This window comes from Danio rerio, chromosome 10 (assembly GCF_049306965.1).
Source record: "Danio rerio strain Tuebingen ecotype United States chromosome 10, GRCz12tu, whole genome shotgun sequence".
NCBI classification, from domain to species: Eukaryota; Metazoa; Chordata; class Actinopteri; order Cypriniformes; family Danionidae; genus Danio; species Danio rerio.
In genome coordinates this window covers 40,519,011-40,537,500 of record NC_133185.1, presented here as the reverse complement: position 1 = coordinate 40,537,500, position 18,490 = coordinate 40,519,011, and the positions used below count along the sequence as shown (strand labels likewise).

The 18,490-nt window shown below is 35.4% G+C and overlaps 1 protein-coding gene across 11 annotated transcripts in view; it reads right to left on the bottom strand.

The window, feature by feature from the left end:
* Window positions 1-18,490, bottom strand: part of phldb2a (pleckstrin homology-like domain, family B, member 2a) — a 76,563-nt gene that overhangs the window by 9,863 nt on the left and 48,210 nt on the right. For 2 of the 11 annotated variants that reach the window (XM_073915066.1, XM_021479426.3), the window contains 12 exons: window positions 14,393-14,527; window positions 12,425-12,562; window positions 10,066-10,194; window positions 9,940-9,966; window positions 7,494-7,649; window positions 7,299-7,409; window positions 6,196-6,285; window positions 4,436-4,582; window positions 4,198-4,297; window positions 3,666-3,861; window positions 428-518; window positions 216-332 (listed from right to left, as the gene is read on the bottom strand). In XM_073915066.1, the coding sequence (XP_073771167.1) occupies window positions 216-332; window positions 428-518; window positions 3,666-3,861; window positions 4,198-4,297; window positions 4,436-4,582; window positions 6,196-6,285; window positions 7,299-7,409; window positions 7,494-7,649; window positions 9,940-9,966; window positions 10,066-10,194; window positions 12,425-12,562; window positions 14,393-14,527 (1,437 nt within the window). Of the gene's footprint in view, window positions 1-215; window positions 333-427; window positions 519-3,665; window positions 3,862-4,197; window positions 4,298-4,405; window positions 4,583-6,195; window positions 6,286-7,298; window positions 7,410-7,493; window positions 7,650-9,939; window positions 9,967-10,065; window positions 10,195-12,424; window positions 12,563-14,392; window positions 14,528-18,490 lie in introns of all 11 variants that reach the window. The other 9 variants (XM_073915065.1, XM_021479425.3, XM_073915067.1 and 6 more) reach the window with 5 other exon arrangements.

Genomic DNA, 18,490 nt, shown 5'->3' with positions numbered 1-18,490 from the left:
TAGTTGAACAAAACCAAATAAGACTTTCTCCAGGAGAAAAAATATTATAGCAAATGCTGTGAAAAATTCCTTGCTCTGTTAAACATCATTTGGGAAATAATTGATAAAGATTTCACAGGAGGGCTAATAATTTTGCCTCTAACTGTATTATAACTCTGTGTATTTAAAATGTTTGAATTAGAGCAACTATAAACAGGTTAGTCTGGTATCTTCACCTCTCTCTCCACTAGTTTCTGTCTTCTGCTGGTCTCCTCCTGCAGTCTTCTCTCCAGCTCTTCTCTTCTTCTCCTCTCGTCCTCCAGAGCCTGTCTGCGCAGCTCCATGTCTCGCTCCTGCAGAAGAATAAAAACATTGCTCCTTGTTCATGCGTCTGCATATTGAAATCGCTGTATTAAAAAAAAAAAAAACTAAAAACAACCAAATGTACCCTGTGCTCCAGCAGCCTGTGCTTCTCAGCTTGAGCTTCTCTCAGCATGCGCTCCATCTCCTCTATCTTTGCCATATTAGCTGTGCTGGCGCTACATAGACCACACACACACATGCACACGCTTGGTGAAACTTGATGCTTTTCCTATGCACATAAAAATAATGCATTGTCCAATAAAATCCCTCCATTTATTCCAGAGCATCTTAAGGCTCAGGAACTGGAACGAGCTCGGAATGCAATCAAAATTCCACAGACAGGAAGTGTTTATATCTGGGCTACTTAAAGGCAGATTCTGTCTAAACAGCATCCTTACGAACTGTAATGAATGCTCCTGCAAAGCACAACATACACCATTCTTACGCCCTTGACACATTTGCACCCATTTTGGAATATTGCATGAAGAACATTTGATGGAAACACCTAGTAAAAAGACAATTAGGTGAGATAAAAATAATAATTCACAGCTTTCAATGGAAACATTTTGACAGTGTTAAGCTGCACACATTTTGGCAAAAAAAGGAAATATCTTACCCTCTTTTTCAATGATAATATTTAATCCCAGAGTTATTTAAGCAAAAATGCAAACAATCTTTGCTATAAGGCTTTAATTTTATTTATTTATTTATTTTTGAAAATGATTCAATTCAGGTTATTTCATAATAATTCTTATCAGTTATTTGTTTTTATTAAAAAACAAACTCTATAGTAATTTATAATAATGTCACATTTGTTCAAGTTTGACCTGTGAATGAAACAAGCACTTGGATGATTCATTTGAAGGAGTTTTCAGCTGATTTACTGATACAACTGTATATGGAGGCGACATTGTAAATGTATAGATTTTTTGATCCACAAGTGGACACCAGGCCAGTTATGGCTCATGATTATGACTGATGTTTAATGCTTCATGACTAAACAGGGCGCTAATGTGAGCATGCGGCAGGCACTTTTTCCCTGGGGTTTCAGTACAGCGCAATCGATATTACGTTATCAAGTAGGCGTGGTCTATTTGTAAATTTTGCATAGGTCACAGATCATGAGCAGATCACGAAAAAAGCCGTTTGCTTCAGATACCTGTATACAATTGCAGGACGCAGGGGTTTCATGTCCAATGCATTTTATATGCAGTACTTTGAAATAGCTGTTCTAATCGCGAGTGCTTCATGTGAAGTCAGTGTGTTTTAAATTAATCAAAGTGACTTAGGATACCTGTAAGATTACAATAATACTGCTATAACTTCAGATACCTGTCCTGATCCCAGGTGTTTCATGTATGACCACTTTTATACTATTTAACATCAGATACCTGTCCTGATTTTGGGTGTTTCGTGTATGATAAATTTAATGGGGGGAAAATGTTCTGTTAATTAACTAAGATCGGCTAAGTAACATTAACATTGGTTTATTAAAGTAAAATGTGGTATTTATTTGTTTAAACAGGAAAAATTACTATATGTTAAATTACAAAAGCACTGTTACTTTATGAGTAATGATATTATTAACCATTATTATTTTGTGGTTTACTGTGGAAATATTTATTATTGTAAATGCATGTTTAATTTTCAGTAAAACAAAAGTAAAACAGCTACAAATGCAGTTTTACACTTCTTGTGGTTGGTTGTTTTTGCAAATTAAGCAACTAAAATATAACAATTATAAAAACAATATAAAAATACCCTGTATTATTGTTTTTCCCATCATTATCCATTGAGGGGAAGGGAATTCATCCATCGGAGCTAACGTGATGCTGCATATGAAATGCCCACGAAAAACAAAAACAAAACACAACAATAACAAAATAAAAACGTATTCTGCGCATGTTTGGTGACCATAATAAATGTATAGCTTTTAATAAACGGCTCGTTTTGTTGGTTTGAAAGCTAGTCGACCAATGCGATTGGCTGCTGAAGTTACAATAAAACTCAACCTGGTGGCGCTCATGCACAAGTCTTGCCAAGCACAATTGCATCGATAGTGAGTTTCATTTCAATTTTTTCCTCAATTTTTTCCAGCACACTTTTGCTAGTTGTGTTCTGCAGTGGAGGAGGTTAAACAGAAGTGGAAAAGCTCAATACATAAGAAAATGAAAGTGATGAATGAAATAAAGATAACTTCTTATTCCATGCAACAAGTGAATGTGTGTACCGGAGTATTTCTGTTGTTTACCATCTCATGTTGGGGAGAAACATCTTGAATATAGATGGCAACAAGTGTGAATGATAAACAAGCACAAGGCTTTACACAGTAAAAGAAATTTAAAGCATAAAAATCATAATAAGGGGGCGGCACAGTGGCTTAGAGGTTAGTATTTTCACCTCACAACAAGAAGGTTGCTGGTTCGAGTCTCGGCTGGATCAATTAGCATTTCTGTGTGGAGTTTGCATGTTCTCCCCATGTTCGTGTAGGTTTCCTCCGGGTGCTCCGGTTTCCCCCACAGTCCAAAGGCATGTGCTACAGGTGAATTGAATAAACTAAAATTGGCCATAGTGCATGAGTGTGTGTGTGTGTGTGTGAGTAAGTGTTTATGGGTGTTTCCCAGTACTGGGTTGGCGCTGAAAGGGCATCCGCTGTGTAAAACATATGCTGAATAAGTTGGTGGTTTATTCTGCTGTGGCAACCTCTGAAATAGAGACTAAGCCGAAGGAAAATGAATGAATGAATGAATAAATCATAATAAGACCCCTTTAATAGTTGATGTTACTGTTACAATAAATGCTTTGAAAAAAACTTTAATGATTCAATACTAAGTACGTCCAGGAGGTGCGTGTCGCAGATTAAAGCCTACAGGTTGTATAAAACTGAAGGGATTCATTCTGTCGAAATGACAGTCCTGGATGTACTTTATCCTTACACTAACTTAAGCATAATTCAGTCACAAGATGGCGCCAAACCATCAAAAACGCTTAGCTGACAGAAACGAAACTGGCTGGATTAAGCATATAGTAGCCTAAGTATTATTCATTCACATAACGGCGCCAAACAATCAAAAACAGTGTGTTAGACAGGCAGATACAAATGAATGTGGATCTAAGTATATGAATGTAAACATTTTCACTGACAGGTAACTCAAAGTTCCTGAATGAGCCTGAGTTATTTAGCAGTTGTTATCCTGGAATAACATACCTTAGAATGCTGCGACTGACCAATCAGAATGGAGTATTCCAGACAGCTGTGTATTTATACTAAGTAATGAATGTTAAACTGTCAGAATAGATTCTGCTGATATTAATCATCTCACCTGGAGATGTTGTCTGGTGAACATGCGGAAATGCTGGTCTCCAGGCTCTCTGTACTGTCCACACTCATTGTGTCAAAGTTGTGTCCATTATCCAGGTAGTGAAACGGCTCCAGGAAGACATTTGTCTCAGAAACGGCCCTGTTGGACATTTCGCTCATCCTCTGCCTCTCGTCATTGAGATACAGCTGACCTGCAGCTAGATTAAAAGAGGAAAGGATTTAACAAAACGTTTGATGTTTCAAATTATTAAAAAGTTTAAAGTATTAAAAATTCTTTTGACACAGTCGGACCCTACAGTAAACCCCAAAAAACAATCTCAGCCAATCAGCAGTGAAGATGTCAAAAAGGGGCGTGGACTTAATGGATTAAGACCGTTTTATTTGGTGCCTTCAAATAACAAAATGGAAAAACCTGCTTAGTGCACATTTAAAACTCTTAAATGTTTACAAAACAAATGAATACAAATAAATAGTATTATTTCCTAGACGTGTGTAATTATTAGGGTCATAATATCATGTGACGAGTGTGTTACCCTTAAGCAGGCGTCGGGTGTCCAGGTCTCGAGAGTTAACTGACAGTGTGCGGGGAAGGACGCTGCCACAGCTAGAGCTCTGAGACAGTGGCATATGAGGCTACAGGATTAAAAACACAGCAGAAGAGAGACCGTTTGAACCTCCTCTCCACATCCACAAACCACAACTTTCAAATGGAGATTGTTGTCTTAAGATGGTATCGAATACTTTTCCTATGTGGCGTATCTGTTGTCTGACCTTGGGAGACAGACTGCGATTAAGGGCAGAGTTTAGAGTTCCAGAGCTCTGCCTTTCTCTTTTACGGGGCGTTCCGTTGTCACTCAGCAGAACTCCGCCCTCTTTAATGCCGTTGCTCCGTCTCCTCTCCTCCAGTGTGCGAAAGTGCTGCAATATTCAGACAGATATTAAAATGACCATTCCTACAATACACAGGGTTCCCATTCTAAACACTCCAAAACTTTTTTTTACTGCTTGTTTAAACTGTTTATGTAAAATGAGCTTAAACAACACAATTCTTTTGCAGTTTTTTTGATACAACTGAATTGCTTCATATTCAATCCACTAAAATTTCTTAAGTTAACTCAATCGAACAACCTGGATTAATTGAGTGGAACCCTGCATTTTTTACAGTAAACCAAAAGTTCAATTTCATGATCCCTGACAAAAATTTTTTTATGCAAAACCAAGTTATATTTGCGTATAGAAAGTGTTCATCTGGTGTGCAATATAGTACCTTGAGTTATTATCTCACTTTAGATGCATTATGTGATATTACAGAATTGCACATTCACTCAAAGTATGCTTGTTGTATTGATTACTTAATTTGGCAATTTTAACATGATTCTCCTAATGCTGTTGTTAAAGAGATTTAAACAGTTGTTAATTATCAGTATGACTTAGAGTCAAGTATTTGATGGAGTAGACTTTATATTGAGAGGTTAGAAGGTAAACACTTTCTATCCGTGTTTCCTTTAGATCAAAAGTGTCAAACTCAATTCCAGGAGGGCTGCAGTTTTGCACAGTTTAGTTCCAACCCTAATTAAACACACCTGATCAAACTAACTGAGTCCTTCAGGCTTGTTTGAAACCTACAGGTAAGTGTGTTGGAGCAGGGTTAAAACTACACTGTGCAGGGCTGTGGCCCTCCAGGAACTCCAGGAGTTTGACACACCCCTGCTTTAGATAATTTACAGTGACCAAATTTTTCTTCAGATCAAATGAAGAACTAAGATGTGTAAAATTGTGCAAAACAACATCAAAGCAAAACAACACAAAAATGCTGTATAATATTTGCAGCCAAATCGATCATTTTTGCCACATTAATCAGAACTTAGAACTGTTTACACTCACATTAAGCCATTTAGCTGTGAATTATATCTGTATCTGTCAATTAGGTAAATTGTAAGTCCAAAGCGACTTATAATTAAGGAGGCAATTCAAAAAGAAGAGACATTAAAAACAAGCAATGCAAATTATACAAAAAAACTGTCGGTGCTCAGAGAATAAAGTGCAAGGGATTTCTTTTTTTAGAATATTTATTTTTATTATTTGTTTCTACAGGTGGTTTGTCAAGCCCACTCACCTGTGTGAAGCACACTTCATAAATGAACAATGCTTTTATTTAGAGATATGGAGTGATTGTAAGAAAGTGTTTGTTGCAAATGTGCAAAACTGTAGAAAATGTCAATTAAAATGCCAGAGAGATGAAAAAGTGTGTTTTCTACAGGTGGTTTGTGAAGCCCACTCACCTGTGTGAGGCACACTCGAAATTGCATAATGTTTTTAACTTCTGATAAATGGAAGTACATTTGTAAATGACAATCAAATATCCCTAATATTCCATGACTTTAATAAAAAAACAACAACATAAAATTCCTCAATTGTAAACAACTAGAATAGACCTTTTAAAATTCTATGACATTGCAAAAATTTCATGACCTGCGGGAACACTACTGTAAGTACAATTCTTCTTTACTCAAAAAAATGTTCTGCTTTACCTCCTTCATGGACACAGGGTTAAGAGGAAACGCCTGTCCACCTGTCAGCTCAGCGTACTTCCTTTCCAGAGACGAAAGGTTCTCTCGTTCCTGAAGAAAAATGAGCAAAAAACAAAAACATTTGTCAAGCAAAACAAGCTTCTTCTTTAAACTTTATACACGTATAACTCATTTTTTTTAGTTAGTGGAACATTAATTAACCAACTTTGTGTAATATAAATTATGCTTTTTATCACGTATTGGGATTGGTTCCAGAGATGCGCGAGTATTTGTGTTCTTCCCACAAATACTTGTATAGACAAGTAATTTAAACATAAATCTTTTACTCTTTTTTTTTTCTCCAAGGCTTAAGAAAATGAGCATTATTTATGGTTTGTGTTAAGTGTTTCTTTCTATGCATAAATATATTTTATAAAAAAATTAAAATGAAATTGAAATAAAATGGAAAAAATATGCAAATGAATCAATAAAAACATTTCACAAAAGTGATTTTATATAAATTGAAAGCATTTTATATGTAAGCTTAAGAGTCTAATTTATTGTTTAATTTAACTAGCTTCCTGAAAATGTCAAAATATGGATGAAATAGTTTTCCAACATCATTTAGCATAATATACATTTCTGTAAAAATTAAACAACATACTTATTCTGATCTGTACTTATTAAAATATAAAACAAGAGTTTGGGATCACACTAAATTAAATATAAATACATTTTAAATATCAATTAAATATACTTAAAAATTCATTTATATTCAACATCTTAGCATGATTCTAAGATTCTATGAACGTCCCCCGCAGAACAATTCCTCCTGGCTATTATGGCCAAAAGGGGTCTAATTTCACTGCATGTAATAATGTAGAACAATGGTTCTTTAGATCAACAAAGTAATGAAGAACTAAGATATGTTTTGCCAGCTTAAAATCTAAAAAAAAAACTCTTGCATCAAAATATAGACTTTAAAAGACAGTGAAAGGATTTTAATATGTGATCAAATGATTCTTGTTTTAAATAAGCCTGACAAGACTTTTTATTAGCTGATGTTTCACCGAATTACATGTAAACATTGGTGAAAATGCATCCACTTCTTTATTAATACTCACTCTTTGCAGCATATAAATGAGGTTGCTCTTCTCCTTCAAGAAGTTCTCCTTCTCCCGCTGTGCCTGCTGGGTAATCTGAGTCGACTGCTTCTTCAGGGTAAGTAGCCTCTCCTACAATGAAGAGAGTTTATATGTGGAGAATGAACACTTTAATTAAAAAAAAAAAACACTCGAGGACTGCATTTATCAGCACACCTTGCGAGAGACGACTGATCTCTGGTATTCTGCGATCTCTCTGAGGAGCTGCTGCATCTGCGACTCCGTCTCTTCATCTTGACAGCTCTCCTTCTCCAGCTGCTGAAACTCCATATCTTCAAAGCGCTTCTTCTCCGCTTCCAAAGCTTCAGTGTCCTAGCAAGAAAAGAAAAAGGGGAAAAAACACTTAGCATGAGGCAATGGTTTTTTTTTTTTTTTGCATAGTGGTGCAACTTAAAACTAAACTAACAAAATAGTCACAGGATTCTGCTACACAGCAAAGAGACTAGAGGAAGGGCTGGGCGATATGGCTAAATAAAACAGTAAAATTATAATAATATATTTTTTATATCCCCTCAAATTTTTGAGTGACATCTATTGAAGCCAAAAATTGATCATTTGCCCTTTTTTATAGTCAAAACATGACAAACACAAGTCAAACAATGTTTAAAATTCAAGAAAACTTAATCTTTTAGTCTTAAAGTCTTTTTAGTAGTCTTATTTAATACTCTTTTTCCTTTATATTTCCTATTATCCTTTATTTCCTGCATGTTCTAACAGAAGATATCATGATATCATGAACAGGTATTTATGTCCTGAGTTTGAGCACACAATGCAAATGTTTATTTATGTTCAGTAAAACAATAACCTGTAAATATAATAACCAATTATTTGTAAAATGTTATTAATATTCAGATTTCAATTTTATTAAAATTAAACATTGTAATCTATAATAACATTTACATAATCATTATTATCACACTGTAAAAATCACACCCTGATTAAAATGCTGAGTTCCACACAATCTATTTGTGTTGGAACAACATGACGGAATTAAGTTACTTATATGTTTTTACAAATATAAGTGAATTGAATATAAAATAATTAAGCTGTTCACCAAAAAACTCAAGAATTGTGATATTTCAGCTCATTTTAAATAAGTAGTTTGAACAAATAGCAACCGTCATTTTTTGAGCGCACAAAGCAAGTTATTTCCCAGAGATGGGTTGCGGCTGGAAGGGCATCCACTGCGTAAAAACTTGCTGGATAAGTTGGCGGTTCATTCCGCTGTGGCAACCCCGGATTAATAAAGGGACTAAGCCGACAAGAAAATGAATGAATGAATAAAGCATGTTATAATGTGATTTTGCGATAAAAAACATTAGCCTGGATGCATTAAGCATAAACAGAAATGCAAAAATGTTTTAGCTTAACAACAACAAATACATGTATAGATTAACAATTTATTCAAATCAATATTCATATCTCCAAGTCCTGCCACATTATCATGGAGTAGTTTTACTGGTACTATAGTAAATCCATGGAATAAGCTAATAAGTGTTTCTCCTATTCTCTAAATGGCTTTAAATAAATCACATTCGTGTTCAGTCAGATCTATTCATGCTTTCCACATGTTACAAACCTATACTCCTGCTGCAATTTGTTCAAACAGATAAACACCATGTAGCTGGGTTTCCATCTTTTTACAATTTTTTAAGGAAATCTTTTCAAATTTCTTCTCAAAAATGTAAAAATCCAAAAGTGAATTAGAAGCATTTTCATTTTGTTGTTAGAGCAGCTGGCTGTACTAAACAATGGTCATGTAGATGTTATGTTTGCTACATCAGAGTTTATTCAGCAAAAGGGTTTATGTCAAGTCCAAATCCACCTCAAGTGAATGTAAAAACTTTCACAAATTAATTTTTGCCAGTTCCATTGCTTCTCATGCAACACTTGATGGAAACCCAGCTAGTGACGCCAGGGAGCGAATTAAAGGGGGGGTTATGGAGGATTGACCCCCAGAATTATCAGATCCCCCCTGAAGGATGTCAAAACAATATGTATAGGAGAGTCTGTTATTTAATACAGAAAAAAAGTTCACGCTGATCTGTATTTTAATTAATAATTAAAATAATATATAACATAAATTTGACCATGCTATAATGATTCATACCATTGCAAATGCTTAATCGCACCAATCAGTATTTAAGAAAAAAAATTATTCAACAGTCTGAAACTGGCAGATCTAGAGCACAGATAGATGTCATATGTTCAGAAGACTGTTTTCTCGTAAAACAGGTGTTTTATCTACATATAGCCTGTAAGTGAAGTCAAATTAGACGCAGTTTTACCTATAGTAACGTCTGAAATAGCCAGAATACACTAAATATCCCTCAAAACACTGAAAACTTAAATAAGCTTTGTTAATAAACTAGATCCAATTAAAAATAAATACACAAATGACTGAAGCATGTATTGCACAATCTAACCAAAACGTAGACCCCCCTGATCCTCAATGTTTAATTCGCACACTGATTATACCATTACATCAAACATTTTATAATTTCATTAAGGAAAATTATTTCATAATAATTGTTGCTATCGTTTTATTGCCCAGCCCTAAATAAATGTTAATGTTTCAAAGACACAGAGAAGAAAGGCCTACCAACAAGAACAAACGGTTTTTCCAGAGCTGGTGCAGAGAGGAAAAACACAAGAGGAAGAGTTTATGAGAGACAGACACCAGAACAGCAGGCCGCACGGCTGACGGAGACCACCATAACTGACTGACCCTGGACAGCTGATTCTGGAGCTGCTCCTTCAGTGCTTCAGGACAGGAGTCCAGCTGGGTCTTCTGTTCTGAGATCAGCTCAGCTAGCCTCTCTACTTTATCTCTCTCAGCCTCCAACAGGGCTTTGTCCTACAGCACAGTGGCAGCGAATGGATGACGTGCACGTACAGAGCACACAGATATGAGACGGACACAAAAATGACGGACACAGAAACAGAGAAAGTGCAAGAATAAGTCGGGTTAAAGCAAGAGGTATACTGGAAAAAAGTTGGTAGATGCAATGTCGGTGAGTGTCATTTACAAATAGAGTGCTGAAGTCTACTTTAGTCTTATCGGCAAACTTATTAAAGTGCAACTATTACACGGTAAAAAACACTGGGTTCCTCACAATTGGTCCAACACAAATAGATTTATTTAATTGTTTTTATAAATTTAATTGGATTTAACATAAAACAATTAAGTTGGTCCCAACTCAAGAATTGAATTGATTTAGCTCATTTTAAATTTATTAGTTTGAACAAGCAGCTAAATAACTTTGAGTGTATGCTAGGTTCACACCAAACACAAAGTAAATGTGAATAACTTCACTCGCTCTAGTTTACTCGAGAGAAGTTTTCTGCCTACTGAATTTTATGCTCATGTTGAATTTTTGAACTTGTGTAAAAGATTCTGCATCAGTCGCAACACCCAATGGAAATTAGCCTCTTTTCACAAGTTTGCATTGAATTTGTATGTAATTTACTTACGCAAATAATTATGCTGTGTTCACACCAAACACAAAGCATCACGTCACTTGCGCTAGTTTACTCGTGAGATCTTTTTCACCTCAAGCTAATTTTTTGCTTGAGTTTAATGATTTGAACTTGCATGAAAGACATGATTAAAAGGAATTCTGTGTGTTTACAGCAAACGCATTGTGCATTCCTCTTTTTGTGCGTTTACATTTACTTTGTATGGAATTTTACTTGCTTTGAATGCCATTATACAGGACATTTACTGCCATACTACTGAAAGCAGCAACAGAAAGTTCACCATTTGAAATGAAAGTTCAGTGCAAGCCAACACATATCAGTGATTCAGCATGTACATTTAATAATGTTTATGAGATTTAATATGTATTAATTAGATTATAAACCTTAATATTTTGTTGGAGTGCAGTAAGTGCACGATTCTGTGCTTTAAAATTGATGTAATCAATTTTTTGTCGTGTTTTGTCTGGTGCAAACAGCTTAATTGCTTATCACTGCAAATCTCCCCACGTAGTGCGTTAGGACATGCGGTTACAATGTAACCTGCTCACTTAATATTTACATTTGTGATATTTATATTATTTGCTAATTAATAACCACCTCATGTGGAACTCTGAATCTGCGTCTTATTTCAGAGTCTGTTACTGTCCACTAGAGGTCGCATTTTTGTCCCGGATGCATACTTTATGAGCTTTTCTGACTGAATAATGAAATACGTGATTTTTCATCAAGGCAACCCGAGGTGCTGAAATATAATTGGCTAAACTGACACTGGGTGGGTTAATTGACCAAAACAAAGACAGATGTTCCAGCACGTAACGCACATTTTCAAAACAGAATATCTGACTTCAGCATTGTTTTTTAGATAAACAAGAATGTTCACTTGGCATGTTTCTTATATAGCTTTATTAACACAAGGCGTTAAGAATTTTAAAACTCAAAGAGCACAATAAAAGGATTTTTTCTCTCACTAAAGTAAAAAGTAATTCCAAATGGCCTGAAACCAGTTGTCAGTAATTTTATCATTACTTCCTGCATCTTATTAGGTTATACCGAATTTGCATAATTCCACTGGCTGCTGTTCTTCACTGGCTGTTGCTGGTGAACTACATCTACTGTACTTTGGCCCTCAAACACTGAAGTTTTATCTGAGACCTGGAAGTGATGCCAAGAAGATGCTGTTTTCAATTTTGCAAAGACAATTAGTTTATGGATAAAGACTTAAGCTTGAATTTATATGGTTAACCAGCATGGTTTACAAATGTTGAAGATATCAGAAACGATGTGGTTTACAACATTCATTTGAATTTTTTTTTAAAATTCTGTTTCATGAGTGGTTTAAGAGTTAATAGAGCCCAGATTCTTAATCCATTTCAGATACGGTCTAAACAGTGTTGATGCTGCAGTGTAAATAGTGACAAAACCTTGTATGGATGCACATATATCACACAAGTTTTTTTTTATTTTTTTTTTTTAGAATTGTTAGACTTTAGGATAGCTTAATAGGGGCACTTTAAGTATGCTTAGTGAATGAGACCTTATACTTCAGTTTTGTTATAATCTTTTCAGTCTTTTTAGGCTGTACATTTGAATTGTTGTCTGATGTTTACCTGAGTTTGATTCCTTTGAGAGTTCTTCTCCATGTTGCCCATTTTTTCGTTGAGCTGCTCCAGCATTTCTTTATCACTCTGTAGTTGAGTCACTTCTGCCTCCTGCTCGCCATCTAAAAGTGCTCTCTCCACTTCCATCTGATGACAGATTGAGAGTCTTACTCACGTTAAAATTACTCAAATCAGACTTGTTTACTGAAATACAGTTGAGATAAAAATACAGTTGACTGAAATACGTTGAAAGAAAACTGAAAAAAAAAAGTAAAGTACTTAATAACCAGTCAGTTTCACCAATAAAAAAACACACATTGCATCAGTTAATTTTTGTTACATTTCTATTGAATTTTGATGTTCAAATATGATTATAGATAACACAGTTTACTCTATATTCTGAAACAAAGTGTATATACTACACTACCTGACTAAAGTCTTGTTGTCTTTCCAAGTTTTGGTAACATCAAATAAGAACTTGACTTCTAGTTGATCATTTGGTATCAAAAGCGGCTTATATGAAAGGCAAAGGCCTCTATATTGCATTTATTTTACCAAAATAAAATATGATCATGCCTTGACTTTTAATTATTTAATTATGACAGTAAGGTCTGACTTTGCCTAAACATAAGTCTTGTCATTCAACAGAAATAATGTACAGTATAGAATATATACTGTATATATATAATATATTATATATAAGTCATAGTGCAGTGGAAAAAGAATTAATATTGTGTATGACTCCCATGAGCTTGGAGGACTGCATCCATACATCTCTGCAATGACGCAAATAACTTATTAATAAATTCATCTGGAATGGCAAAGAAAGTGTTTTTGCAGAACTCCCAGACTTCATCCAGGTTCTCTGGATTCATATTCAATGCCTCCTCCATCTTACCCCAGACATGCTCAATAATGTTCATGTCTAGTAACTGGGCTGGCCAATCCTGGAGCACCTTGACCTTCTTTGTTTTCAGGAACTTCGATGTGATAAATTTGTTTATCACATCAAAAATCTCCTGTGGATTGTAATGTAATGGGCAGCACAGATGTCTTGATATCTCAAGGCTGATTTATACTTCTGCGTCAAACGCCTTTTCTTCACAAAACTTGACTGATTTCTCTGAGAACCTTGGGTCCATGCGGGTTTCAATAGGTCTTCTGCAGTATTTGTGATGATTTGGAAGCAGTTCAACACATGATTCATCAGGAAAAAAATCGAGCTTCTGCCACTTTTCCAAATAATTAACTAGAAGTCAAGTTATTATTTGTTGTTCCTACAACTGGGATCTACAAGACTTTTGTCAGGTAGTGTATATAGAATTTTTTTCTATATACATGTAGCAGATAAATAACCAGATCAATCAAATTTTTATATGAATTAATTTTTAATTCATTTTTGTTATTATTAATTTTATTGTACTTTTGTTGAATGTAAAAAATAAAAATATGCAGAAATATTTACCAAAATGATAAACACAGATAACAAAAACAGTTACAACTTATTTAACTAAAATTAAAATAAAAGCTGTAAAAAAAAAGAAAAAGAAAAAAAATAAGTTAAAGCAGAATCAGAATATTGGGAAATCCTGTAGCCATTTATAAAGATAAAAAATCCCTGCAGGATGAATTTCTTTAACATATTTAAGTCTTGGGAACAATCTTTGAGAGATTTTTGCTGGCAGACATGAAAAAATGTACATTAATGCATCTGGCAGTTGCTTTTATTTGAAACGGCTTGCGATTTCTGGGAACTGAGCCCGTGATCTTGGCATTGGTAATGCCACGCTCTACTGCTCTGCTACAGGAATGCTCACCAGTGTTATTTTAGTATCAACATAGATACTATTGTATAAAAATATATAATTTATAGTTTCAGATTTTACCTTTTATTAACCTGACGTCTACTAAACATGACAGCTCAGTTAACAACACACAAAGCTTCTCGTGCACACACACACAAACACACACACACACCTCTCTGATTGACTCGTCCATCTGGGTGTCCAGATCTCTGATCTTCTGTTCAAGTTCCTCAATGTTGTTGAGCACCTGAATCCTCTCCTCTTCTATCCGTGTCACTTCCTGCCTCAGCTGCATGTCTTCTGACACCTGATGAAAAAATTCAGGTATACTTTAAACCCGGCAAGAGAAGTTGGGATGGTTGTGGTTTGCTATTGGACAGTGTTTATATGGATTAAAAGTAATAATGTTGTAAAGATATTCTATGACAGGAACATACTGATAGTTTCACTTACAAAACAAACAACACAAAATCTTAAGCAATACACAAATACACTTTACTGCAAATGTTTTATACACACATAAACATCACCTTTTTGGAAATGACACTGTATACTGTATAACTGCAGGTTAACTATGATTATATACTGCCCATCCTATACACAACACCTTAACTTTCTGATTTTGACTGTTATGAAGGATTAGACAATCATAAGCAGAGACATTCAGGCCTGACATGAGACTGAACTCTAAAATAATATGCAGCTTTTTATGGATAGTTAACTTGGCTGTTTCTGAGGCCACGAGGTTTCCAGTGACAGCGCAGAGGAATGTTACTAAAACAGATGCAGGACTACAGAGCCGTCTCTGTCTGATAATGGCGTCTGATCTCCAAGCTTTTGACATTTACCAGAAATACCCATCAGTGGATGAGCTTATGCATATGAAGGGAAAGGCATTTAATTTTTCAGTCTGCTTCTCATAAAAACCACGGATTTGTTTTGGTGCTCATTCTGCAAGTGTGATACAAAAAAAACTAAGCATAAAAATGATCAATTGTGACAAAGATTAAAGGGTTGGTTCACAAAAAAATTATTACTCGCTCTCTAGTTGTTCCAAATCCCTGAGACGGCTGACTTTAATGGAAATACGTTGTATTGAATGTAGTAAATATGTACCCTGATGACCGAATATAAAAGACAAGACATTGGTGAACAAAGTTGTTTTTACAGGTTTTTGGTGCACAAAAGTGTTCTTGGAGCTTCACATGATTACAGTTGAACCACTAAAGTTATATGGAATGTTTGATGGTATTTTTGGTTCCTTTTCTGGACTTAAATAAGTTGCGAACCTTAAATCAGACATCTTTCACATTACATCCAGAATATCTTTGATTGACTAAGTGGTACGATATGGTACGGGTCGGTCGGCTTTTATAGTCGTTTCAACTGTCAAAACGTATCAAAAAACGAACCGTACAGTACCACTTTTTGGGTACCCTTTCCAAACGGTACCTAGCACAACAAGTGGGCACCAAAGTGCGGAGCTAGATGCACAGCTGAACACTATTGGTTTACAGAGAAGCATCACTAGCACTTACACAAGACAGGAGAATGAAAACAAGGGAAGTGGCATTTTTAAAAACACAGCAGAGACATTACATCATAGCACTATATACATATAATAACAAGCCATGGTCGACCCAAGCTCAAACAAACCTTGTTGTCGTCTTGATGAACAGCCACAAAGCCAAGAAGAACAAAATCAGCATTTTCCTCTAGTTCAGTGGGTCTCAAACTTTTTTCATCAAGTACCACCTCAGAAAAAAATAGTCTCTCCAAGTACCACCAAAATGAACAATATTGAAATACAGTAGCGTAGTAGGCCCAGTAAAGCAGCTACAACCCTGCACAGTTAAAAAAACGTGGCAGATTATCTCAGAAATATAGGCTATATGCCATATGGCATATTATATACATCATTTTTAATAAATTTTGAAATATGTGTAGCATGTACATGACATATTTCATTCCTCCACGTACCACTAGAAGGAAGCCTGCGTACCTCTAGTGGTACATGTACCACAGTTTGAGAACCACTGCTCTAGTTGTTTACGAGGCCATCTAATGCAGAAATAGTTTCCCTTGCGATCGCTCGTGTGCGTGTCTATGTTTGAAATAACAAACTTCTTGAACTGATGATAATAACGTGCGCGTGATTATTGAAGTTCTTCTGGCATCCTTTCAGAAATGGAAAAATGCGAGAGTGAAGAAAAAAAACAAAACAAAGGAGAAGCCGGAAAAAGGAGCCAACGATTCTTTCAGCAACTTAAAAGATGAACAAACTGCCTTGTTTAACTATTATCATCAATTTTTGGACTATTATGAACTAAATTATGAAACGGTGCATAAGATGATATGACAGTGAAAGTCCATTTATTCCATTTAAGCATTCAGCAGAAAATTTTAACCAAAGGACTTCCACCACCTTCAATCCCTTCCAGTGCCGGGACTCGAACCAGCGCCCTTCCAAACACAAGACACTTTATAACCATTAGGCCTATTGAAGGCCTTCTGTGTTTGGAGCAACATGAGTAAATAATAACAGAAGTTTAACTTCTGGGTGAACTAATTCTATGTCGAAATTGCAACTTTAAAAGGTCAAATCTTGACTAAATAAGTAGACGTTATGACTTTAATATCAGTATTATATCTCATTATTATGATTTAAGTCAAAATTTTGTGTTTTTATTCAAGAATTTTTACTCAGTATGAAATAATAATGAAAAAAACAATTATCAACTTAGTAAAGCTTAATTTTGACTTTGTCTGCCAATTTCCTCTGACAATTTTAGTGCATAAATGAGAATAAATGACAATACACACAAATGAGGGGTCGGAACTTTTTTTCTCAAACGGTGTAGAGAGTTGAAGTCACAATTATTAACCCCCTGTATATTTTTGGCCCAATTTCTTTGCCATGATGACAGTACATAATATTTCACTAGATACTTTTCAAGATACTATTCAGCTTAAAGGGACATTTAAAGGCTTAACTAGGTTAATTAGGTTCAGGCCGGGTCACACCGTGCGATTTTTTTATAGTCCTTAATGATTGTAGCATGTCAGACTCCAAGAACATGGCTCCCAAGTCCCGCTGTAAGATCTCAACTGTCATAAAGTCAGACTGAATGGCAATGAAGACGTGTCAAACTTAGAAGAAAACGACCCCGGAGCTTGACGTCATCCACGTGTGACACTTTAAATATCCCACGTTCTGAAATGATTTCTTACAGCAAACTTAAACAATCTGTAGCGGCAATTTTGCACACGGCATGTCTCAATAATAAAACCAGAAAGAAAAAAAACTGTTTTGGCATTTCCCTGTGGTTGTTTGAATTGTTGCATGGATTGCGTCAGCAGATTCTGCACTCCTATTGCTTCTTGGATTGATGCTGATTGCAGCTGTTCTCACACTGCAGAAAAAGTGTCTGAAATCTTCTGACACTGCCAGAACTTCATCAGAGGAAACATTTGATGACAACGGGCATTAATCGGCTGTCTGTGAACATGTCAAACCAACAATCAAAGATCACAGATTTTAGCCTATAATTTCAGTAATTTTTTAGGATTTCCAAATTTTGTCTCAGATGACAAAATCATGGCTGAAATCTCACAGTGTGAGCAGGGTTTTAACTAGGCAAGTTACTGTATAAAAGATTGTTTTGCAGACAATCAAAAAATCTATTGCTTAAGTGCAATAATAAAAATGCACTTTGAAAAAATGACAAGCTTCTTTTATTCTAGCCGAAATAAAACAAATAAGACTTTCTCCAGAAGAAAAAATATCATCAGTCATACAGTACTGTGAACAATTCACTGCTCTGTTAAACATCATTTGGGAAATATTTTTTTTAAAAAGTCATTAACATTAGCAACTGTGTAACTTGATCCTTCACTAAGAAATAATTTTCAAAGGAATGAATAAACGTGCTGGAAATGACATGCAGATCTGAATTTCTGTTTCTTTCCAACAATTACTGTCACGTGTGTCTTGAGCACATCGGCACACACATATGCACAGCAAATCCACAGGGAATAGAGTCATTTCCTGTTCCTCTCCTATTGCAGGAAAGGCAAAGACTGCTCTTCTCTCCAGAGAAAGTCTATTAAACTCCAACGCACCATTATGTCATTATAGGCATCGGATGGAAAAACACTGCTTCTGCTCTCCAGCTGCAATCGACACCTTATGTGCTTCAAATACAGACAGAATCTGTTTTAAAACTCATTTCAGCTGGAGTGCGGGATCAGTGTTTTAAAAGGTCAAAGT